Below are 25,900 nucleotides of genomic sequence, written 5' to 3'. Positions count from 1 at the left end.
AACTATATTCATAAGTAGTACGTGTTTATGTCACTGTATAGAAACTTTTGAGAAAGAGTATTAAGGAAATAAAATACATCACAAACATTAACTAGTCTATTCTAAAATGAAATGATCTAAATAAATCCCTATCGAGCACAATAACAAATATGGCCGAACAACGTCCCTTCCCCGTCTATCTATTTCAATACCTATCAATAAAAAAGTATGTATAGTATGTAGCAGATGATTTTCTCCAGGGTACCATGAGTGTTCGCTAGGTGGCGTTAATATTAACACCATATTAGGGTTCCGTAAAATCTAAAACGGATCATTAGCATAACTTACTACAAATTAATGAACTCTCTTTAAATATTCAAATGATATAACCATATAAAGGCATTGAAATTGAAAATCAGCAGCATTATTCTCGTTTTGATTGCTAGATTTTTTGCCCGATTTTAATGTTTGATTGATTTCCGTTTGAACGGGCCCTTTTGAGAATCTAACGGGGTCGGACTTGACCATGTTTTCAGTTTATTGTTTCGCTTTCGACGCAAGATGTCAGTAGTTTCTGAATTGTTGGGTAGTGAATAGACTATTGTAAAGCTGGCATTCACTGACTACTATTAAGGTATTCAAAAACCGGTGTTTATAAATAAACCGTAAACGTCAGCTGAACGAAAATGTAATGTCATGTCCAGTGTTGCGAACTAGGCATAATTGATGCGGGATCTGGCATATTTTCACACTCTTTGGCATCAAAAAATTCCATTTAGCATCTGGCACATTTTTTAGCATAATTAGTGAATTTTGTCCCTAAGCCAAATTTGATGCCGACTTGGCAGTGTAATCCATGGCACAACCGTCAAAGGAAATTTTATACATACGAGGTAACAGGCTACCGCGGTAATAGACGAGAGTAGTGATATTTAAAGAAATGTTGAGGCGAAGGCGAAAGGTTGAATTCCCGAAGAAAATTGGGTGTGCCAGCCAGAGTGTAACTTTATTTTTTGCTGTGCCTATGTTACATTAGCCACATCACATTAAATTTGACAGCACAAAGGCTTGTTTTAAATTGTTTCCAAAATTTCCAATATATGCTATTCTTCTCACAATTAAATCGAGAGAATCGGGCTATGCCTTCTCTGCATCAACAGCTACAAAGTGTGGAGAACCACTATAATGCACGTTTCAAAGAAATTTGGCATTTTAGTTAACCAAGTCAGTGCAAAGTTAGCTTGGTCTGACTCTATAAATTTTTCAGAAACAGCTTTATTTGATTTATGTGGAAGACCCTCATTAGGGTTCCGTACCCAAAGGGTAAAAACGGGACCCTATTACTAAGACTCCGCTGTCCGTCCGTCCGTCCGTCTGTCACCTGGCTGTATCTCACGAACCGTGATAGCTAGACAGTTGAAATTTTCACAGATGATGTATTTCTGTTGCCGCTATAACAACAAATACTAAAAACAGAATAAAATAAAGATTTAAGTGGGGCTCCCATACAACAAACGTGATTTTTGACCGAAGTTAAGCAACGTCGGGCGGGGTCAGTACTTGGATGGGTGACCGTTTTTTTGCTTGTTTTTTAGGGTTCCGTAGCCAAATGGCAAAAAACGGAACCCTTATAGATTCGTCATGTCTGTCTGTCTGTCCGTCTGTCCGTCTGTCTGTCCGTCCGTATGTCACAGCCACTTTTCTCCGAAACTATAAGAACTATACTGTTAAAACTTGGTAAGTAGATGTATTCTGTGAACAGCATTAAGATTTTCACACAAAAATAGAAAAAAAAACTATAAATTTTTGGGGTTCCCCATACTTCGAACTGAAACTCAAAAATTTTTTTTTCATCAAACCCATACGTGTGGGGTATCTATGGATAGGTCTTCAAAAATGATATTGAGGTTTCTAATATCATTTTTTTCTAAACTGAATAGTTTGCGCGAGAGACACTTCCAAAGTGGTAAAATGTGTGTCCCCCCCCCCTGTAACTTCAAAAATAAGAGAATGATAAAACTAAAAAAAATATATGATGTACATTACCATGTAAACTTCCACCGAAAATTGGTTTGAACGAGATCTAGTAAGTAGTTTTTTTTTATACGTCATAAATCGCCTAAATACGGAACCCTTCATGGGCGAGTCCGACTCGCACTTGGCCGCTTTTTTTTTTTGCTTGTTTTGCTCTATTTTTTGTTGATGGTGCGGAACCCTCCGTGCGCGAGTCCGACTCGCACTTGGCCGGTTTTTTTTATTTACATATAATGTTTAGCATTTTTTTTAGCACATTTCAAAATTACTTAGCATATTTCTGGCCTAAACTAGATATACGTGTGGCATTTTTTCAAATTCCGAGTTGGCAACACTGGTCATGTCATGTCATGTCAGTCATGTCATTGTCAATTTCATTATGCGGTGATAATGACGAGTTTTCTCGATTTAAAGTAAATAATGTTATATTTTCGTAAAGAACGCCGTAAGCAAAATTATATCTGAGCATTAAATTAACTAAAGGATACCATATCTACCTCATTTCTCAATTGACTGACTATTATCGATAGAGTTTTGGTAGAGGTTATATTTTAGTTTCTGGAAGTAGTTGAAGAGTATATTTACACGAAATGTTTTGTTGGGGCAATTCCACGCACCACGAATTGTGTATAGAAACATCTGAAAACACAGATTTGGTAAGTGATATAATGAATAATATTTACTGCACTACAAACTCCTGATGTAACCTTTAACTGGTCACCTATTGAATTACAATACAATGAACTTTTTTAGAAGTATTGTTAACCTCTACTACAGTTGTTTTTCCAATTGCAATTTTTAGAAGATCTTATGGAATAGATCCAGATATCATTATAGATCTATCATTGTCTTTACTGAATATTTCCGTACTGGGCGGGAAAAAGTTGATACCTCGCGGGAAAAAAATGGAAGAAATTTGAACCTTATGCAATTTAATTTTAAGTTCAAATTTCTTCAATAAAATATCTCGACTTATCAACTTCTTCCCGCCCAGTGCGGATTTATTCCTTGAATCATGGCGAACAGATATTATGAGATATATATATTGTGATTCATAAACATTTAGAAATAGTGTGACCTGACCTACTTACTATTAGCAATACTTTTTTTTGATATTGCTGTGTTTTTATATTGCTCACAAATGATAATGATGGCCGATTTTTGAAAACAATCCTATTTTTGTGCCAATTTTTCACTAAAAATTGGGGCACTCAAATTCTTATTTTAGTATCCCGCATTTGAAAACAAGGCGAAAGTGAGTCATCCAAAATTGCACTTCTACAATTATGTTCACCTAAGTTTTTTTTTGATTACACCATATGTTTTCAGGTATTAAAACCAACTTTCTCAAAATGGTCAGAAAGTAACCACGTGCAGACTGTGACGGCGGGTGAATTTCATGCCCTTTACCTCACCAGCAATGGCCATTTATATTCGTGTGGAAATAATGATGTTGGTCAACTTGGCAGGCATACTAGCACTCTTGATGGAACCTCTCCTGGTGGGTTTTAAATAACGACTTTATTGCCTGTGAAGCCGATGGTCCTGGGTTCGAATCCCAGTAAGGGCATTTATTTGCGTGATGAACACGAATATTTGTTCCTGAGTCGCAGGTGTTATCTATGTATGTATTTATCTATTTAAGTATATATATCGTCGCCTATACTTCATTGTTTTTAGCATTAGAAATGTCTTGATGTGTCTTTTAATTGAAAAACACATTTTAAAAATAACGGTAGATATGTAACAATTATGAATCTAATACGATCTTTTATAGTCTTCTGCTTTCATAAGTAATAGTTATTGATTTTTAAAAAGTGTTTTTCAATTAAAAGACATGTCAAAATCGCTTACCTTCTTTCAAGTTCTTTCTAATGCTAAAAAAAACGAACTATAGCACCCATAGTACAAGCTTCTGTGTAAGACATCTCACATTATTTTAATAAATACATATGTTCAGGGAGACAATGCATTTATAAAAGTAAAACAATAACCTAATGCATTCAATGTTACTTAATGGTGATTCTCTAGTAGATGGCAGCTTACTTTAGGACAAAATTTGGTACAAAAAAGCATAATACACATCAGCTACCTACTTCGACCACTGAAATCAATCAATTAATTACTTCTCACCAACCATCTTGGTGCCTATAAAGCAAGAACTGCAAATAATCATAAAAAAGAGTGAGAATTAATTTAAACCATGGTGTGAATGCAAGCAACTGAAGTTGACACCTAAAATTGTGGATGGAAATGTATGATGAATCCTCGTGAACTTCAGCTACCACTCCAGTGTTGCATTGAGGCCGTTGAGCCACCAAAACATGAATACAGTAAAAATATTTTAAGTCTACTCAATTTGCAACTGAAATTTTGCCAAGACTTCATGAAATATTTCCCTTATAAAGTATTATGCGCCTGGTGGTCTGTCATATATTACAATCACACATTGTTCTTTTTATTTCCAGCTCTAGTAGAAACATTCAAGGGCTGCACAATATCAGCAATATCATGTGGCATGCAGCACTCGATGGCCCTGGACGAATGGGGACAGCCCTTCAGCTGGGGCTCGGACATATTAGGACAGCTCGGCAGTAACCTAGGCTCACATGCCCAGGACAAACCTAAGATAGTGAAGTCTTTGGCTACGAAGAATGTTATACAGATTGCGTGCGGATCGTATCATTCTTTAGCTTTGACAAATAGTAAGTATGAAAATTGACAGTTAAAAATATTTTAACATAAACAATTCACTAACAAGCAAGTTTAGGGAATTAAGTGCCGATGCCGTCGGAATTGCGAAATTACCACAAATTTTCAAAATGAAAGTTGCTTTTGTTTCCTATGAAAATTTTTGCTCTCTTGTCTCTTGTGACTACACGCAATTGTGGGGCTACTTAGGCCTCAAACATGGGAGGTAAATAGCTCCAAGTTCCCTTTTGTCTAGTAAGACGCGCTCCACTCCAGCGGGATAATGATAATTGTACCTATACATAATAAAATCGCCCTTTCATGTCTGTGAATCAACTTTTTCTTGTCACTCGTTGCCATGGTTACGTTCTCCTGGGTCACTCTTTAAACCCTGATTTTTATGCATTTAAATTCACCAAACACGCTTTTTGGTGATACTTATAAACCGTTTCCATTGAGGGTTGTGGACCAAGCGTGTTAGAAAAAGGTGGTGTACAATGTCTTCTAAAAAACTATGCTACTATTGTCTCTTGGCTGACCGGACAGAATAACAACAAAAAATAGTTGATCCACCATCTAACAACATTAAAATGTTCACAATTAAGCTTCAGTTTAAAATTTTAGATGGTGACATATACGCGTGGGGTGCTAACACATACGGCCAATGTGGCCTAGGAACTATGACGAATAAAGAGCTAACGCCTCAACACATCGCGTCGTTGCAAGGCGTACCCATCGCCTTGATTGCTTGTGGTACCAATCACACTTTCGCGTTGACTAAGTGAGTATTCAAAAGTCGTATATAACCCCAATTATAAGACGACAACTCGTGTTCACCACACAGGGTTTCTCGTATCCTTATTCGTCAAATTTTATAAACCTCAATTAGTTAATTTATCTTTTATCCCTTTCTTACAAATACATAAGTCAAAATGACGGATTAAGAAAAACGATAAATAACTAGTTGAAATGTGTAGCGCGTTTATGAAAAACGGCATTAGCCTGTATCAAAATTTAACATTGTTAATTTTTGACATCGACTGCATAATATGTAATGTGTTGCGTATTATAACGAAATTATCTATTTTGCGGCTGTTTCACGGGGCCATGTCCTGTTTGCGGTTTTGTCAACAGTAATTTATTGTTAAACAGACAAAAAATTGACTTGAAGTTGTGGAAATAACTTTTTTGTGGGAATAAAACTCATAACTTTTAGTTATGGCTAGAGTTAGTTATTTATTTTATTATATAAAATCTACCGCAGCACTGCGTCACCTATATCAGCTTTCAAAGACAATTTGAGACTATCTATAAAGCTGGTCAAGCAAATCTTGTCAGTAAAAAAAGGCGCGATAACACATGTTCTATGGGACGATATCCCTTCTGCCAACAAACTGTCCTGCAGTTTGGCAGAAGAGAAAAATATGTACCTATATTAGGGTTTATTTCATCTGAATAAATGATTTATTTATTTATATTTTTATTTTATTTTTACATTTTTCAAATAAGCCGCCTTTTTCTACTGACAAGATCTGCTTGACCAGCTAATACTATCCTGCAATCAATAAATTTATTTTTCTTAATTTTTTCTAACCTAAAATGTAATATTTTAGATCGGGAGCAGTGTACGGATGGGGGAAGAACTCACACGGCCAACTAGGTCTACAGGACAGAGACAACAGATGTTACCCGACACACTTGAAATTATTACGGAATTCTAAAGTACGCACCGCACAGATCATTTACCTAACTATTAAATTAACTATAGTAACAAAACCGAGACTTTTCACATTTAAAATTAAACTTTAAAATTAGCTTGGCAAGTCATATTGTTTAGTATGTATTACGAAAGTTGAAAGAGAGATATAGTTTGTCAAAGGACTGTCTCATTTCAACCATAGACAGAGATAATCATACTATCTTTGTCTTACACTAGTACTAGCACCCAAAAGAAAAGGATGAGTATAGTTTTTTTGTTATTATTTACTGACCAAATTGGTTTGCAGAGTTTTAGGTACAGGCAAAAAAAGGGAAATTTAAAAAAAAAAACTTCTGAATTGGCTACTTTCCTACTAGTCAAATCAGCTTCTTTTTTAGAACTGTCAAAACGATTTGCTATTATAATATGGCATTTATATGAAAACGTGTGTAGTGACGTCACAGTCAACTCACCTACTTTTTATACTTCCATCCGATTTATTAAATAGAAATTGTGTTTAAAAATAACTGCTATCTATGTTTTTCTAATAATTATCTGGTGCTTTATTTCGTGCACGGTGTGAAATAATTTATTTTAAGTAGAGGAAAGTACCCAATTCCGCATATCAGTCTAGATACTTTTTGTTTAATAAACTTATTCTTATACATTTTAGGTATGCCACATAGCGTGCGGGGAAGATTTCACTGTGTTCCTAACATTAGAAGGCGGCGTGTTTACATGTGGCACTGGAGAATACGGGCAAACGGGGCATGGAGCTACTAAAAACGAACTAGTGCCTAGAAAGGTAAGGTTTTTGAACTACAGAATTACTTGAAGACTATTTTGTATTTTCGTTTTATGATTTCTAAGCTAAAACATCATTTATGTCTCGGTTTGACCCAATGGTTGACTGGCAGAGAATGCCTTTTGGCATTAAGTTCGTCATTTGTACATTTTTCTTAATAATTAATCCAGCTTGACAATTTAATATACCATGTAGATATACATATAAATCCTTCCTCATCTTAAAATTTCGTATTTAAATATCGATAGTGGTTGTTTTCTAAATAACATTTTTAAGACACCCCATTTACGTAACGGTAATAGAGTTCGTCTTAGTTATTTCTGAACCATGTACTTAATTTGAAATCATTATCGTACGATTTTTTCAAAATAAGTAAAAGAAATTCAGCCATATTTACATTCCTTATTAAACTGCCATGTTTGAATAATTTTACGGTTTAGACTCACTTGTTTTATTAAACTGACATGTTTTTTTTAATGAAGGGCCCTAGTAGGTTAACAGTAATAACTTAGTAGTATTTTTTGTGTATCCATGACTCAACACATTTTCACCAGGTCATGGAACTCATGGGCAGCACGGTGACTCAGATCGCATGTGGGCGGCGGCACTTACTATGCCGCGTCGGGGAACGCATCCTCGCCTGTGGCTACGGCGCTCGCGGTCAGCTCGGCTGCCCTAACATGTCTCTCGCTCTACTACCCACACCCGTGCCCTTCACGCCTGGTGATTCACCGGTAACTTAATAAAGAATGCTAAAAATTTATCATTTGTCGACCTTACTGCGATGAGATAAGGTCTACCGATGGACTAGGAACTCATGGGTAGTGACTCAGATCGCATGTGGGCAGCGGCACTTACTATGCCGCGTCGGGTAACGCATCCTCGCCTGTGGCTACGGTGCTCGCGGTCAGCTCGGCTGCCCTAACATGTCTCTCGCTCTACTACCCACGCCCGTGCCCTTCACGCCTGGTGATTCACCGGTAACTTAATAAAGAATGCTAAAAATTTATCATTTGTCGACCTTACTGCGATGAGATAAGGTCTACCGATGGACTAGGAACTCGTGGACAGTGACTCAGATCGCTTGTGGGCAGCGGCACTTACTATGCCGCGTCGGGGAGCGCATCCTCGCCTGTGGCTACGGCGCTCGCGGTCAGCTCGGGTGCCCTAACATGTCTCTCGCTCTACTACCCACACCCGTGCCCTTCACGCCTGGTGATTCACCGGTAACTTAATAAAGAATGCTAAAAATTGATCATTGGTCGACCTTACTACGATGAAATAAGGTCTACCGATGGACTAGGAACTCATGGGCAGTGACTCAGATCGCATGTGGGCGGCGACACTTACTATGCCGCGTCGGGGAGCGCATCCTCGCCTGTGGCTACGGTGCTCGCGGTCAGCTCGGCTGCCCTAACATGTCTCTCGCTCTACTACCCACACCCGTGCCCTTCACGCCTGGTGATTCACCGGTAACTTAATAAAGAATGCTAAAAATTGATCATTGGTCGACCTTACTGCGATGAAATAAGGTCTACCGATGGACTAGGAACTCGTGGACAGTGACTCAGATCGCATGTGGGCGGCGGCACTTACTATGCCGCGTCGGGGAGCGCATCCTCGCCTGTGGCTACGGTGCTCGCGGTCAGCTCGGCTGCCCTTACATGTCTCTCGCTCTACTACCCACGCCCGTGCCCTTCACGCCTGGTGATTCACCGGTAACTTAATGAAGAATGCTAAAAATTGATCATTGGTCGACCTTACTGCGATGAAATAAGGTCTACCGATGGACTAGGAACTCGTGGACAGTGACTCAGATCGCGTGTGGGCAGCGGCACTTACTATGCCGCGTCGGGGAACGCATCCTCGCCTGTGGCTACGGTGCTCGCGGTCAGCTCGGCTGCCCTAACATGTCTCTCGCTCTACTACCCACACCCGTGCCCTTCACGCCTGGTGATTCACCGGTAACTTAATAAAGAATGCTAAAAATTGATCATTGGTCGACCTTACTGCGATGAGATAAGGTCTACCGATGGACTAGGAACTCGTGGACAGTGACTCAGATCGCGTGTGGGCAGCGGCACTTACTATGCCGCGTCGGGGAACGCATCCTCGCCTGTGGCTACGGTGCCCGCGGTCAACTCGGCTGCCCTAACATGTCTCTCGCTCTACTACCCACACCCGTGCCCTTCACGCCTGGTGATTCACCGGTAACTTAATAAAGAATGCTAAAAATTGATCATTGGTCGACCTTACTACGATGAAATAAGGTCTACTGATGGACTAGGAACTCATGGACAGTGACTCAGATCGCATGTGGGCGGCGACACTTACTATGCCGCGTCGGGGAACGCATCCTCGCCTGTGGCTACGGTGCTCGCGGTCAGCTCGGCTGCCCTAACATGTCTCTCGCTCTACTACCCACGCCCGTGCCCTTCACGCCTGGTGATTCACCGGTAACTTAATAAAGAATGCTAAAAATTGATCATTGGTCGACCTTACTACGATGAAATAAGGTCTACTGATGGACTAGGAACTCATGGACAGTGACTCAGATCGCATGTGGGCGGCGACACTTACTATGCCGCGTCAGGGAGCGCATCCTCGCCTGTGGCTACGGTGCTCGCGGTCAGCTTGGCTGCCCTAACATGTCTCTCGCTCTACTACCCACGCCCGTGCCCTTCACGCCTGGTGATTCACCGGTAACTTAATAAAGAATGCTAAAAATTGATCATTGGTCGACCTTACTACGATGAAATAAGGTCTACTGATGGACTAGGAACTCATGGACAGTGACTCAGATCGCATGTGGGCGGCGACACTTACTATGCCGCGTCGGGGAACGCATCCTCGCCTGTGGCTACGGTGCTCGCGGTCAGCTCGGCTGCCCTAACATGTCTCTCGCTCTACTACCCACGCCCGTGCCCTTCACGCCTGGTGATTCACCGGTAACTTAATAAAGAATGCTAAAAATTGATCATTGGTCGACCTTACTACGATGAAATAAGGTCTACTGATGGACTAGGAACTCATGGACAGTGACTCAGATCGCATGTGGGCGGCGACACTTACTATGCCGCGTCGGGGAGCGCATCCTCGCCTGTGGCTACGGCGCTCGCGGTCAGCTCGGCTGCCCTAACATGTCTCTCGCTCTACTACCCACACCCGTGCCCTTCACGCCTGGTGATTCACCGGTAACTTAATAAAGAATGCTAAAAATTTATCATTGGTCGACCTTACTACGATGAAATAAGGTCTACCGATGGACTAGGAACTCATGGGCAGTGACTCAGATCGCATGTGGGCGGCGGAACTTACTATGCCGCGTCGGGGAACGCATCCTCGCCTGTGGCTACGGTGCTCGCGGTCAGCTCGGGTGCCCTAACATGTTTCTCGCTCTACTACCCACGTCTGTGCCCTTCACGCCTGGTGATTCACCGGTAACTTAATAAAGAATGCTAAAAATTTATCATTTGTCGACCTTACTACGAGGAAATAAGGTCTACCGATGGACTAGGAACTCATGGGTAGTGACTCAGATCGCATGTGGGCAGCGGAACTTACTATGCCGCGTCGGGGAGCGCATCCTCGCCCGAGGCTACCTGGTATAGTGACCAGGAATTTGTGAATTGATCAGTGGTAGATTTTACTACGACGAGATAAGGTCTATCGATGGTCAGTTGAGTGTTACTGTTAGTTCATTGACCTTTTGCTCGCTTTGTAAACTTTATTAACGCTAAAATGATCTGTCTCTGAAAATGGTAGTGTTTGGTTTTAAAAAATGAACTTTTTACTTTCTATATCCGGTCACATTAACTCCATTCAATATTTTTAGTTCTAGTTCTACCACTTAACTCAGATGGTTGGCGAGATAGGTACACGGTGGTTTTCTCTTAGGTGGTTGCTTTGCTTGGTACTCAATTTAAAGCTACTCAACATAATATAAATCATTCAAGCCCTTAACTACTGTAGTCAACCATAAACATTTCTCACTAACCATCTTTGTTACAAAAGATAAGAGATTAATTTAACTATATATTTTTGACACAGAATAACAGTCGAGTCAGAAGTAAGGTAAATTTGTACTTATTACAAACGTAGACAAGTACATAGGAATCCTTAGTGTACAACCTGAGCGTGCGGCGTCCATATCAAACAAATGAAAATGTAAGCGAGTGGCCTGAGGGGTACCGCGAAAACCGAAATTCGCAAATTGCGGGGATCTTTCTCTTTTACTCCAATGAAGGTGTAATTAGAGAGACAGAGACAGATGCCCGCAATGTGCGAACTTCGATTTTCGCGGTTATAGCCCTGAGCGTCCGCCACTTTACCGCTTGCCCCTAGACCCTACTCTTATACCCCAAAAACTGTAGTTGAATAATCAATTGCTACACTAAAAACACGATTATTAATTTAAATTATGATTTGATGAGTTTCTATTTCATTCGTAGCATAATTCGTTAGAAATAAGTCGTGCTTCTTTAAGAGTTTGGCCTCCGAAAGTCGATTTAAATTTATTAAATCGCGCTGTAACGTCTTATATCCTTGGATTTGATGATCCTTTGTTAAATTGATACCAAGTTACTTCTCTAACAATATATATCCTCTGCTCTAACATTAAATAAAATTACACATAGTTTTTTTAGCAATACAGTTTTGCAGCAAAATTACATTTATAGTTCGAATTCGTTGGCCAAATGTGTTTATACGAATATGTAGCGTAGCGTGTAAATGTCTTTAAGGGTGCTATTCCACCTGTCCAATTTCTTTGTCCAACGTGTTTGCGTCTCACATTTTGCTTAGTGAGATGCAATGCACATTGGACCAAGAAGCTGGACAGGTGGAATACCATCCTAAGCTAGATTTTTCAAAATGTATTTATTATATAAAATTTCTTTAGCCGAAGAAGAAACAGAAGTTGGAAAGTGCCGTAGTATTATCTCACCGCGCAGCGACCTCCATTCAGACTGTTGAGTCCTTTTTTCAAACTCAAAAATACAGCTATCACAAAATTATCTGAGTGTACTTTAATGTGTTATTCCGATTTCAACTGCAAGCGGTAGCGCAACGGTCTGCTCAATTTAAAGTTAAACAAGTCTTGCACCCCACGTCGTCATATCATTCAAAATTAAAGAAATCATAGTACTAACTTTTTTGAAGTGAAAACTTCTTTAGCGGCGCTGTGCACTTTTTGAGGTGGGGAAATTTTTTAAACTCGAGACAGCGTAAGACGATCACGTGACCGTAAGATTTAGATAAAGAAAAACTCAATGACATTACATGAAAAACTGTTACATGTAATGTCATTGAGTTATTCTTTATTGATTTAAATGCCATCTAGTGAGTTTCGCTCTAACTGGTATTAATATAACTCGAGTACTAACAGTGATGTGCTTAGGGGTTTCAAGTAATTAACGCTAACGCTAGATGGCGTTAACCTCAATTATACATAGTGCATTTTTTTTGCAAAACAACCAATATTCGAACAAAAAAACGCTGGCATATTTTTGACGGAGATCTACAAAGAATGATTTCCAAATAAGGTCAGACGGGGGTAAAAGAAACATTGAAGCAAATCCATTTGTAGGGAATCCTCATTCTGTTTCTAGTTCTGTTTTCTTGCCCCGAGCAAAATAAACTAGGTATCTTTCATACCCCTCATGAGGTCATGTGGGGATATATATATTTTTTTCCCATTCACTGTTATTTCAAAAAAAAAAAAAAACTTCTATATTTCGCCTCTATACTTACTCAACCTCGTATCTGCAACACTCATTTGATGACAAAAACACCCGTATTCCGAATGAAGAAAAGCGACATTTCCATCAAATGATTGTTGCAGATATGAGGTTGAGTAAGTATAGCTAAGCGACGATATTTTACCCCTCAATTTTGGCTCAGATGATTTTGTGGCGCCATATATTCGTACTTTATGTTGGTCATTATATAATTCATTATCATATCGATCACAAAATAGTTTTAGCTACTGTAGTAGATTCACATATGATAGACAATGTTGTGCACTGTGTAAAAAGTATACAATACTTAAATTTATCAAATAATTAAGACCATGATTTTGTTTTAAAAAACCTGACCACAATTTGTATTCACAGGTTGGTGGCTCCGAACGCATTGCCCATGCATATGTGAACAGGGACTTTAGTCAAGTAGCTGCTCATGCAATCATTAATTGTAACATTCATTTTCATTGTAACTGCACTTGTAGTCTTTACAAAAAAACTGATTTAATAGATGTGCTTGGATAAAGAGACAAACGGATCTTATTGAAGTTTTATATTGGTAAATAGAAGCAACTTTCACCTAAACAGTTTTACTAACTAGATGACACTAGAGCTCCATGACATAGATTAAATTGTGTGTTACATAATTGTCAATAACCTACAAGGATACGGTGTTTAACTTAGATAAATAAATATATGTATACTTGGTCAAGCAGATCTTGTCAGTAGAAAAAGGCGGCAAATAGTAGGCGCGAAGGGATATCGTCCCATAGAAAATCTGAATTTCGCGCCTTTTTTACTGACATGATTTGCTTGACCAGCTATATGTATAATTAATTATATTACGTCACTCACTACATGCCATGTTTGGGTCTTTTTCGTGACGTTTTTTCAAGCTTAGCTTAGTATCCTGGGCGCATTGTGCTCCGGACTGTTCCTTATTTGACTTAGCACGTCTATTAAGTATTAATTAAATTATTTACTTATTTATGTCTTTATACAAGCATCGTGCCCTTAATTATAGTCTGGGCAACCATTTTAGAATCAGGTACCAAATTAAAAAAAAATCGCTCGAACCTCCTAAAGGGTCATTCGTGTATTATTATTTTTAATTTGCTGCCTTATAAAACGGAAATGGTTAACCGGACTTAGATCCTTTTATAAAAACCTAATCCTCTATTTCAGTTCTCACCAGACCTGTTCAGAGGTCCAATGAAAGTGTATGCCGGCGGTGACCACAGCTTCCTAGTTGTGAACGGCGACAAGTCGCTAGGCACGGACTTTAGGGTCCCGGACCACAATAAGCAGGTGCTGACGTTGAATCTGCCGAAGCTGGCCGCTTGTGAGATGTTTAAGGACGAAGATGTGGTTAATCAAGTAAGTTTATTGATTTTTTTTAAAGGTTTTCGTGTGTTAGTTATACTTAATATTTGTGGGCCAATACTTGGAAGCTAAAGCGCTGGTCGCCTAGCGGTAAGAGCGTGCGACTTGCAATCCGGAGGTCGCGGGTTCGAACCCCGGCTCGTACCAATGAGTTTTTCGGAACTTATGTACGAAATATCATTTGATATTTACCAGTCGCTTTTCGGTGAAGGAAAACATCGTGAGGAAACCGGACTAATCCCAATACGGACCTAGTTTACTCTCTGGGTTGGAAGGTCAGATGGCAGTCGCTTTCGTAAAACTAGTGCCCACGCCAATTACTGGGATTAGTTGCCAAGCGGACCCCAGGCTCCCATGAGCCGTGGCAAAATGCCGGGACAACGCGAGGAAGATGATGACTTGGAAGCTAAATTAAAGCTAAACGTTTGATTAGAGATGAATGGGAATTGATTGCTACACACACACATTACAAAAAAACAGCCTCGCGCCCTAAATGGTCGCGTACTGTGCGGTTTAAGAAGAATTTCCTCCCGTGGACGCCCCCGGCTGTGTACGAGCTCCCGCCCGAGGTTTTCCTGAGGGTCTACACCTACAGTATGGGGTTCTTCAAAAAAGGAGTGTACAGGTTTTTAAAAGGTCAGCAGCGCGCAGGCGTCCACAGGCAACGGAAACTGCCTTACCATCAGGCGGGCCCTATGTTTGTTTGCCACGGATGTGGTATAGAAAAAATCCAGATATATCGTGATTGCCACCTACTACAGTTCTCGGTCTAGCCTTGCAGCTTCGAATAGTTGCAGTATCCATGATTATAAAAATAATTACCTGGCACGAAAATTAGTATGTAATGACAGGAAGTCTTATCTTTTATTAAGACTCTTCCTCAATTTGTTCTGTCAAGATCAGTGCAGCGTTAGCTTAGTCGGACTCTAACGATATATATTTTTTAAATTCCGTACCCACATGTAATCGTATGTTTTCTTCTAGGATCTGATGGCGTATTTAGAAACTGTATTCGGCTCAGCGGCCTGTATCAACGGCTCTTTCCTGTTATCTGATAATGACCACTTTGGCTGCAATAAGAAGGTCCACGGAGTAGATCTTAAGAAAGCGGAGGAAGCCTTCACGCTTATAAGCAGGATTGAGAACACTTGTATAAAAGAGCTAGTAAGTTTCTTTTTTTTTTCTGTTTGTTTTTTTTTTTTTATAATAACAGTACAGCTATCATGACAGTTGCCCAATGCGATAGTGTAGCAAGTTTTAAGTATTATAACGCCAAATTATACCTACATACAGATAGACTCAAAAAGCTGGCGTGAATAAAATGAACTTTACAAATAATCAATTGTTGCGTATGTCGTCATATCATATTAGTATTGTGTAAAGTAAAAACTTTTTAAAAAGATAAAAGATTAAAAGATAGTTTATTCAAGTAGGCATAATTACAATGCGCTTCAGAACGTCAAATAAAGCTAACCGGCTCCAACCCTACACCGCTGCCCCGAGAAGATTTAAATCCCCCCTCAATTGGAGGAGGGTATCCCAATATGGGACCAGCAACAAACTCGGCGGGGCACATCTTTTCTGACAGTAATTATGTCAATTTGTTAAATCCAACTTTGGAACATCAACCTGTATGTATGGATTCACTTAGCGCATAAGTATAATTGTGAAAAAAAAAACGTTTAGAAAAATTGAATCGTGTTTGAATTATTTTTGCTAACGCTATATCGCCTTTGTGGGAAGCGAGGGTCTTACTTACAGTCTTACACTATAATTACTATTCTCACAACTTCAATATAATTTCTATAAGTATAGAATATATTTCGAGATCACACGCGGTACGTTGTTTGTAATTTTGTAGCGATATTGCAGATATTCAGTCACTTGACCGAGAACGTGATTAAGAAAATCAAAGTGTCCCCTCCTGACGCGGAGGCTCTTAGACTATTCATGATTCTACCGCTCTACCACGAGATGAGGAACCCTAGGCGGCATACAGAGCTACAGGTACTGTAGAATACAACTGAACAGGTTTGCTAGCCTGTAATTCTGACATCTAGCGATGATCTGGTAGTAAAGATCTAAGGATAGCAAACTAACTGGAATAGTTTCGTTGCTGTCATTATCATATACCATTTTCTGGGGCTAGCTTTTAGTCTATGTATTTAGGAATCTGACGAGGTATTTGAAGTTACAGGTGCTAATGAACAAGTATGAAATGTATTTCTCGGCTTAAGTTATATATTTATTCTCAGGACTTTATTACTCGAACAGTCAGTTAAACAATTATTTTCTTATTTTCTATATATTAAACTATATACATACTTTAATGTCAATTCTGTTCCCTATTGATGTCTTATATTATCATCTCCTAGTATTATTTTGAATTGATAGCAAAGAGTTACTTTACTTTAGTATCGCCGTCGCTCAGTTTTTAGGTAAAATTGTCTTATCTCCTTATTCATATAACTTACAATGCCTTTATGAAATTTTATCTGTTTGTAAGAATCACGCATTGATCAATAACGATGAAAAACACCACTATTGTAAATTAATAGCGCCATATATATTGTATATCGATAGGGCCCGTTTGCGGAAGCGTTCAACAAGCTGTCCATATACCCGCAACGCATCGTCAATCTATGGTGGGAACAGGAAAGTAACGATTACTTCGAGATGCTCGTCGACATCTTCAAGAGTGTCATCGTTTATGAGCTGATGCAACCTAATGTTAGAGCGAATAAGGTACGTTTTTGGGTTAGCCTATTTATCCATAAACACCTTGTAGAATTAAGCTAAAATTGAATAATTTTACTTACACTTTTTTTAAGTCACTCGCGTGACATGTTTCAGAGAGCCTAGGTCTCCTTTCTCTCCCATTTTAGGTTCTCCGAAACATGTCGCGCGAGTGTCTTAATGCAAGTGAGTCTAAACCGTAAAATTATTCAATTTTAGTATGTCTCACAACAGTTTAAATTCAATTAAGATAAACTTTGAAAAAACACCTTTTATTTTAACCTGTTATTTTTTTATTTCAGAAAATTTACTTCAGCCACAGCCTAGTTCAAATTTTAAACACGTTGTCTTCCCTCAACAAAATCAACTTCTCCAACCCGAAGAAACCAAAGATACCAGCCGAATGCTTCTACATTGAAGATCTATCAAACTATGTCGATATCGCTACGGACTATATTAACTGGTTGGCGGATCAGGAAGTAAGTATACTTGCCGCTTTACCTTTTTTTTTGTAACTTTTTTTTATAGCTGTCTCAGTGTTCGAATCACTCAATCAATGTTAAATCACTGGGAACTACCGAGTGACAGTGGAGGCGTATATTTTTTTTCAGTCGCCTTTCGGTGAAGGAAAACATCGTGAGGAAACCGGACTAATCCCAATAAGGCCTAGTTTACCCTCTGGGTTTGAAGGTCAGATGACAGTCGCTTTCGTAAAAACTAGTGCCCGCGCCAATTCCTGGGATTAGTTGCCAAGCGGACCCCAGGTTCCCATGAGCTGTGGCAAAATGCCGGGACAAAGCGAGGAAGATGATTTTTATTTCGTGCACACCTGGACAAGCGGTACTAATACTATATTTACTTTTCCAGTCATCATCACCTCACATGTGCAACTACGCGTTCCTCTTCGACGTCCAATGCAAATCCCTCCTCCTAAAAATAGATCAGCAACTTCAAATGCAGATGGCCGTGACGCGGGCTGCCACACAAATATTCACCAGGATATTCATGGATCCCGGCTACGAATTTCAGAGAGACCAGTTTCTAAATCTAACGGTATCGAGGAATCATATAGTGAGAGATACGATGCTGCAAATCAGTAATCATGACAGTTCGCAGTTAAAGAAACCGCTAAAAGTGAGTGCAATTTGGTTATAATCACTAGAATATTTATGAATCCAGGTTATGAGTTCCATAGAGACCGATTTCTCAATCCAACGGATGTTAAAAACCATAATATATGATTATAAAAATATTCACAGCAAGGGGCCGATTGCATAACAACTTGTAACTAATAATATTAGCCGAAGTCTCTTTCTAACCAAAGGAATGGAAAAGAGACTTCCGCTAATATTATTAGTTACAAGTTGTTATGCAATCGGCCCCAGGGGCCCGTTTCTCAAAAGCTTATTGTAACTTGTAATACAAGCGGATGTCACTTTTTGACAGCTTCTGTTAGAAAGGGACTTCTACTTGTATTACAAGTTACAAGCTTTTGAGAAACGGGCCCCACATATTCGTGCTGAGCCCTCAAAGCATCTCTACTATGTCATAATACTAAGACGAGACATCAAGTTAAATAGCAGCCGCCGGAATGTAAGAAAAAATAAGTAGATTGCTATTTTTTTTTAACCGTAAACAGCGTCAAATCTGACTAGCAGTTGGTAATCGTTCGTCCATATCCGTAATTTTGACATTTATATTCGTCAGAAAGAGTCACAATGTGACATAAGTTTCCTAAGTTTTAGGAATAAGGGGCAAGTGTATAAAATAAATAAGACTACATTTACTACATGTTTTGCGTTATGTTTTAGCATAGAGAAAAAAATACATAGATTGCTCACTCCATACATCAGTTTTGGTACCAAAAAGACTATTAATTTCAGTGTCTACATCTAGCATCGAGTAACGGAACTATCAGTACTGCTACATCTATTGTCAAGTAGCGGAACTATCAGTACTGGTACATAGCAGTACTGATAGTTCCACTACTCGATGCTAGATGTAGACACTGAAATAAATGGTCTTTTTTGGTACCAAAACTGATGTATGGAGTGAGCACTCTTGTCTTACTATATTTCTCTATGGTTTTAGGTAGAATTCGTAGGCGAGGAAGCAGAAGACGCAGGCGGCGTTAAAAAGGAGTTCTTTCTGTTACTACTGAAAGAAATATTCGACCCTGTCTACGGCATGTTTAAACAGTCCGAGGAAACCAACATGATATGGTTCTCCAACAACCCTTTTGAAGATGATGTTATGTACTATTTGATAGGTAAGACGCGCTAAACCACAGAATAAATAATAGTACTAGGTACAGGAAACCTGCATACATCTGCGAAGAAATCAAAGGTGTATGTGAAGTCCCCAATCCGCATTGGGCTAGCGTGGGGACTATAGCCCGAGCCCTCTCGCGCGTGAGAGGAGGCCTGTGCCCAGCAGTGGGACGTATAAAGGCTGAATTATTCTTATTATATTATTATTAATAGGTACAGAGGACTCACTCTCTAACAAAACGCGTCTGTTACGATCAGCACAGATATGGCCGCTAGGTGGCGACAGCGCCACGCGCGGCTTATGGCTAGCCACCAAAATTGGTGTGGAACGGATGTACCTACTTTTAGCTACCTGTAGCAAAGCGACGAAATCGCGGAGTGAGCCACGCCTGGCTAAACGTAGGTAAATATTTGCAGCGAATTGAAATAAAAGAAAAACGCTACTTAAATAAATTCACCGGCTCAAGTAAAGTTCGAACTCGGCGCTACGGAAGCTTACCTGATTGCGGTAAATATTACCATCATCATGGTGTACAGTCACCTGCAATTATATGCAGTAGCTAAACTGTGGAATGAACTGTCGCCTGCGGTATTTCCCGACCGATACGACCTTCAGACCTTCAAGGAAAGAGCGTACTCCCATCTTAAAGGCCGGCAACGCACTTACAACTCCTCTGGTGTTGCGGGTGTCCATGGGCGGCGGTAATCGCTAACCATTTAGGTGATCCGTCTGCTCGTTTGCCTCCAATATCATCAAAAAAAAATGTTATACAGTGAAGGCCGCAGAAATATCTGACATGATCTTATTTGTAGAACCATAAGAGCGTGTCAAATATTTTTGTGGCCTTCGGAGTAACATATTATTGCAGATGACATACAATTTTTAATCTTAGGAACCCTTTAGGAACTCTAAGGATTATATCCACGCATTCCCGAGGTCAAATCGATGACCCTTATTATTGGAAAGTAATTACGTTTCAGATTTTAGTCATTTTTTGACCCTTCTTGTGAGATAAAATAAATACATATTATAGGACATTTTTTTACACAAATTGACTAAGCCCCACGGTAAGTTCAAGAAGGCTTGTGTTGTGGGTACTCAGACAACGATATATATAATATACAAACACTTCCCAGAAAACAACCATGACTCAGGAACAAATATCTGTGCTCATCATACAAATAAATGCCCTTACTGGGATTCGAACCTAGGACCATCGGCTTGACAGGCAGACCCACTAGGCCAGACCGGTCGTCTAATAATAAATTCACCCTCTTTTCACTCTCTCCTCTCATCTACTCAAAGGTTAACTGGAAGAGATCCCTCAAAGGGATAAGTTTGCCTTTGTACTTCTTACTAATTTTTTGTTATTTTTAATGTCTTTTTGTACAATAAAGAGTTTACTACTACTATAGTTTGTTTTTTTTTTAGCATTAGAAATAAGGTAAACAATCTTGATGTGTCTTTTAATTGAAAAACACATTTTAAAAATAAGTTACGGCAAATATGTAACAATTATGAATCTAATACGATCATTTATATTCTTCTGCATTCATAAGTAATAGTTTTTGATTTTTAAAAAGCGTTTTTCAATTAAAAGACTTGTCAAGATCGCTTACCTTCTTGCACGTTCTTTCTAATGCTAAAAAAACGAACTATACTACTAAATTGTAATAAACTCCCTTCCAGGTGCTATCTACGGTCTGGCCATCTACAACTCGATAATAATCTACGTGCCGTTCCCGCTGGTGCTGTACAAGAAGATCCTTGGCGAGTCCATCATGTTGGACGACCTCTCCGACCTCTATCCCACGCTCGCCAACAGTCTCAAAAGTCTACTTGAATATCCTGATGAGGATGTGGAAGATGTAAGTGTTATAACTTTCTTTTTTATTATTATTGCTTAAGCTTTGGTTTCCTCGGAAAGCGGTACCGTCATATAGCGGACGCAAATAGACGGCCGTCTTTACGGTGACGACATGTGGAAAGTTCCACGGCGTCATAACACACCGTCAGCCACCAAGGTCAAACGAAACGTATCCAGGAGAGAAAATGGACGACCTTGATTTAGCTTTAATAAATTACTTGGAGGATGAACTGTCATCAGAAGAGGAAAATAATCATAGTGCGGAATATTATTTATTCAAATCTCGTGGCACAGAAGGTGCATTTGAGATTTTAGTACAAATGGCTTCACCGCTATCAAATAAAACGTTCACGAAACTATCGACACCGTCAAGACGGCCGTCATGCAAATGGCGGTACCGCTTTTTGACGGTGTCAATCACCGCCCTCTAGGAAACCGCGCCATTTTGTTTACATAGACACCCTTCTATAGTGACGTCATTCACCGCTATATTATTGCCGCTATATGACGGCACCGCTTTCCTATGAAACCAGAACTTTAGTATTACTCCCATCTGTCATGGATTTTTTTATTCCACTACGATGTCCATTACGCGCACGACCCGCATAGTGGTTAGCAAACACCGCAGCCTATGGACGCTTGTAATGCGGCCCTTAATATGTACATATATTAGAAGTCACTGAAAACTTAAATTAGGGGCATACAGCGAGCTATACCCTACCTCTTTTAAATTCGTCATTGACTGCGTATATTTTATATTGTTTCTTACCAACTAATTTTTACAGGTATTCAGCCTATGCTTCGCCGTGAACACGGTAGTGTTCGACCAAATCCAAGTTCACCCACTGAAAGAGAACGGCGAAAACATATCGGTCACTCACGAGAACAAAGCCGAATACGTGGAGCTTTACGTCGATTTCCTACTCAACAAGTCCGTCGAGAATCAGTTCAAGGCGTTCAATCAGGGCTTTCAGAAGGTATGTGTACCATACATAGAAGAAAATGGGAAAAAAATGTTAGCAACACTTAAGGATAAAGCTTTGGATTCCTCCGAAAGCGGTGCCGTCATATAGCGGCCGCAAAAAGACGGCCGTCTTTACGGTGACGACATGTGGAAAGTACCACGGCGTCATAATACACCGTCAGCCACCAAGGTCAAACGAAACGTATCCAGGAGAGAAAATGGATGACCTTTATTTAGCTTTAATAATTTACTTGGAGAATGAAATATCATCAGAAGAGTAAAATAATTACCATTATTCTACCACGGTTTTTACCACGAGATTTGAATATATGATCTTCAGTACTACGGTACTGAAGATCATATATTCAAATCTCGTGTTACAGAAGGTGCCACAAACGTTCACGAAACTACTACAACGACACCGTCATGACGGCCGTCATGCAAATGGCGGCACCGCTTTTTGACGTTACGGTGTCAATCACCGCCCTCTAGGAAACCGCGCCATCTTGTTTACATAGACACCGTTCTAGTGACGTTATTCACCGCTATATTACGGCCGCTATATGACGGCACCGCTTTCGGGGGAAACCAAAGCTTAAGACAGAGTATGTGCTTTACGTCGACTTTCAACTCAATAAGTCCGTCGAGAATCAGTTCAAGGCATTCAAACAGAGTTTTCAGGTTTTTCCTTTGTGAATGTGCACCAGGCGTCTGTCACTTTACATTTTACGTGCCATTAACTAGTTAGGTATAACTTACCGCGGTTCGGCCGTTGCATTTAAATTGCGTTCAGAAATAACAATGTTTCAGCCAAAATACATCCGCATTCGCGAGCAATGGATAAATTATCATATAATATCATAAGCTCACAATCTGTTCTGTGATTTCTCTCCCACACACATACCACACTAAGGGCCACTTGCACCATTCACTAACCAGGGGTTAACCACTTGAACCTGGAGTTACCATGGTTACCAGTACAATTTGACACTGGGTTAACGGTTTAACCGGTTAACCCGGGGTTAGTGGGATGGTGCAAGTGGTGCTAAATGAAGTGAAACATTTCCTTCAGGTATGCGGCGGCAGGATAATAAAGCTGTTCAGGTCCCACGAGCTCATGTCCGTGGTAATCGGCAACGAGGAGTATGACTGGGAACAGTTCGAGGCCAACTGCGAGTACAAGAACGGGTACACGCACACCGACCAGCAGACCAGGTGAGGTTACAGAACGCGCGTTTAAGAGCCAACAGGAGCTAAGATTTAAATATTTTAGGTAAATATACCCGTCTCGCTAACGGAAGCGGCTCCTAAAACTAGTGCGATAAGGACAAGGCGAAAAATCCTGCGTAAAAATATCAAAAATCGAGGTTTCGTACTCGACTGTTTCCTCCTCCAAAACTTAACCAAATTTGGAAATCTAAATAATTATGACATTATCTGTGTCGGACCGTTTTGCTTTTTTGACTAATTGATGTCAGTTTTGAATAGCACGCCTCTCATTGCGGCATAGTCAATTACGCCATTTTGGCCATTTTAGAAGGGCTCCAGCGCCTTAAAAAACAAAAATATCAAAAAAAGCAAAACGGTCCGACACAGATATTGACAATATTAATCTGTGTTAAAAAAATCATTGCTCTAGCTTCAAAACCCACGGAGGAAACAGTCGAGTACGTTTGTATGGAGAAATGACCACTCCTGTTGGCTCTTAACACATTCATTGCCATCCAGCCAAACGAGACATCCGCGCCAGGTCACAAAAATTTCGTCATATAAAGCTGTAGTACCACGATCCCGACTATCGGGTCGTCCGGCCTGGGAACGAAATCATAAAATAACCGATAGTCGGGTTTTCGGCACTGAATGTGTTAAGCTACAGCCCAATATCAACCTTAGTGCATTCCGACAAGGTTCACGATGACGCGCAGGGCACGATAGGCGTGGCGTTCAAAGGGTGATAATGCCCCTACACACATGCTCCTCTGGCATATTAAGGGGGACTCAGACTGAGCTGCATGCCCAAGATCATATGGTACATCTACTGTTCACCACACACCCACGCAGGTGACGCAGGTCATTTTAATTAAAGTTGTAGGTTGTACACACCACTTTTTAAAGTTTAGAGTTTTTGTTTTTATATTATTTCTACGTCCTTTCCTAATAGGAGAATCATGAGATCTTTCCTAATAGGTGACAAAAAGTGTTCCCTTAATTTTTTATTCCTTCCATTCCGTTGGCGTCATACAGAATCTATGAAATATAATTATACAATTTTAAAAAATATCGGTATGTGTAACTTCCGTCTATGACACACATAAATACCTCGCTATGTGTCTACATGTACAAGATCACATTTTACCAATTTATGTTTTTTAATATACAAGGACTTAGCGGCTCGCCTTATAGACGCCACAAGGGACCTGAGGGCGAGGGGGGGGGGGGGGATATTTTGCTCAACGTGGCAATGCGGCCAGCCTTCTAGGCACACTGCTCATTGGCATTGGAGGCCGTGTTTTATTTATAGGGCGTTTATTTTAAGTTTATTTATAGATAGTTTGTATTATTATTTATGTTTTTTTTTGGTAGATGGTTTTGGGAAGTGTTCCATGAGTTGTCCTTGGAAGATAAGAAGAAGTTCCTACTATTCTTGACTGGCAGCGACCGGGTCCCCATACAAGGCATGAGAGATATCAAAGTAAGTGTCCTAGACATTATAATATAGGTACTGTATATTTAAATAATGTCAGGGGCCCGTTTCTCAAAAGCTTGTAACTGCTAATACAAGTTGAAGTCCCTTTCTAACAAAAGCTTTCAAAAAGTGACATCCGATTGTATTACAAGTTACAAGCTTTTGTGAAACGGGCCCCAGGTCAGACGTGATGTGGCTTTGGCACGGATCCCTAATTATAAGAAAAGCTTTAAAGTAAAAAAAGTGTTATCTTATAAACAGACTTAAGTGCCGCGAAGTTACGTCATTTTGCTTGTATCGTAAGAAGGTACGGAACCCTCCATTGTCTTACACGAATTTGGCCGGTTTTTATATTGAAGGTAAAATTGTATGTTATTGTATCATCGAGTTAGCCATTCTACTGAAATCGTAAATTGTTTTACAGATCAGAATCCAGCCCGTAGCCGATGACAGGTACTTCCCCGTCGCGCACACTTGCTTCAACCTGCTCGACCTGCCGCGGTACAAGACCAAAGAGCGGCTCAAATACCACCTCATCCAGGCCATACAGCAGACGCAAGGCTTCTCCCTCGTATGATGTTGGTTAAAATCATAATCATTTAATCGTCAAATCAAGTGAAATCACAATCCGAAGATGGCGAAATAACGCTCGGAGCGAATTCGTTTACGCTCACCATCAGATATATCAGAGCGGCAAAGGTGTTCACAATATCTGAACGCGCACTCTAACGCCTTGACTTGACTTAAGCTTTGGATTCCTCCGAAAACGGTACCGTCATATGACGGCCGTCATATAGCGGCCGCAAAAGACGGCCGTCTTTACGGTGGCGACATGTGGAATGTACCACGGCGTCATAACACAACGTCATCCACCAAGGTCAAAGCGGCAAATTTGAAAAATGTAGGCGCGATGGGATAACGTCCCATAGAAAATTTGAATTTCGCGCCTTTTCCTACTGACAAGATTTGCTTGATCATCTATAATTTACTTGGAGGATGAAATATCATCAGAAGAGGAAAATAATCATAATACGGAATCATTTA

The 25,900-nt window shown here is 40.0% G+C and overlaps 1 protein-coding gene across 1 annotated transcript; it reads left to right on the top strand.

Moving 5' to 3' along the window:
* The first annotated feature begins 2,386 nt into the window (after positions 1-2,386).
* Positions 2,387-25,442, top strand: LOC134649656 (probable E3 ubiquitin-protein ligase HERC4). The gene is given in 20 exon segments (XM_063504495.1): positions 2,387-2,669; positions 3,343-3,514; positions 4,482-4,718; positions 5,329-5,485; positions 6,318-6,426; positions 7,077-7,208; positions 7,763-7,942; positions 12,109-12,138; positions 14,102-14,326; positions 15,317-15,496; positions 16,205-16,339; positions 16,916-17,077; positions 17,371-17,547; positions 17,936-18,202; positions 19,160-19,337; positions 21,029-21,207; positions 21,992-22,183; positions 23,243-23,385; positions 24,754-24,862; positions 25,281-25,442. Coding segments are annotated over 20 exon segments (3,183 nt in total). The 5' UTR covers positions 2,387-2,603; the 3' UTR covers positions 25,434-25,442.
* The last annotated feature ends 458 nt before the right edge of the window (positions 25,443-25,900 follow it).

This window comes from Cydia amplana, chromosome 7 (assembly GCF_948474715.1).
Source record: "Cydia amplana chromosome 7, ilCydAmpl1.1, whole genome shotgun sequence".
In the NCBI taxonomy this organism is placed as follows: Eukaryota; Metazoa; Arthropoda; class Insecta; order Lepidoptera; family Tortricidae; genus Cydia; species Cydia amplana.
The sequence above is the reverse complement of the archived record's forward strand: the minus strand, read 5'-3'. Positions and strand labels throughout refer to the sequence as shown.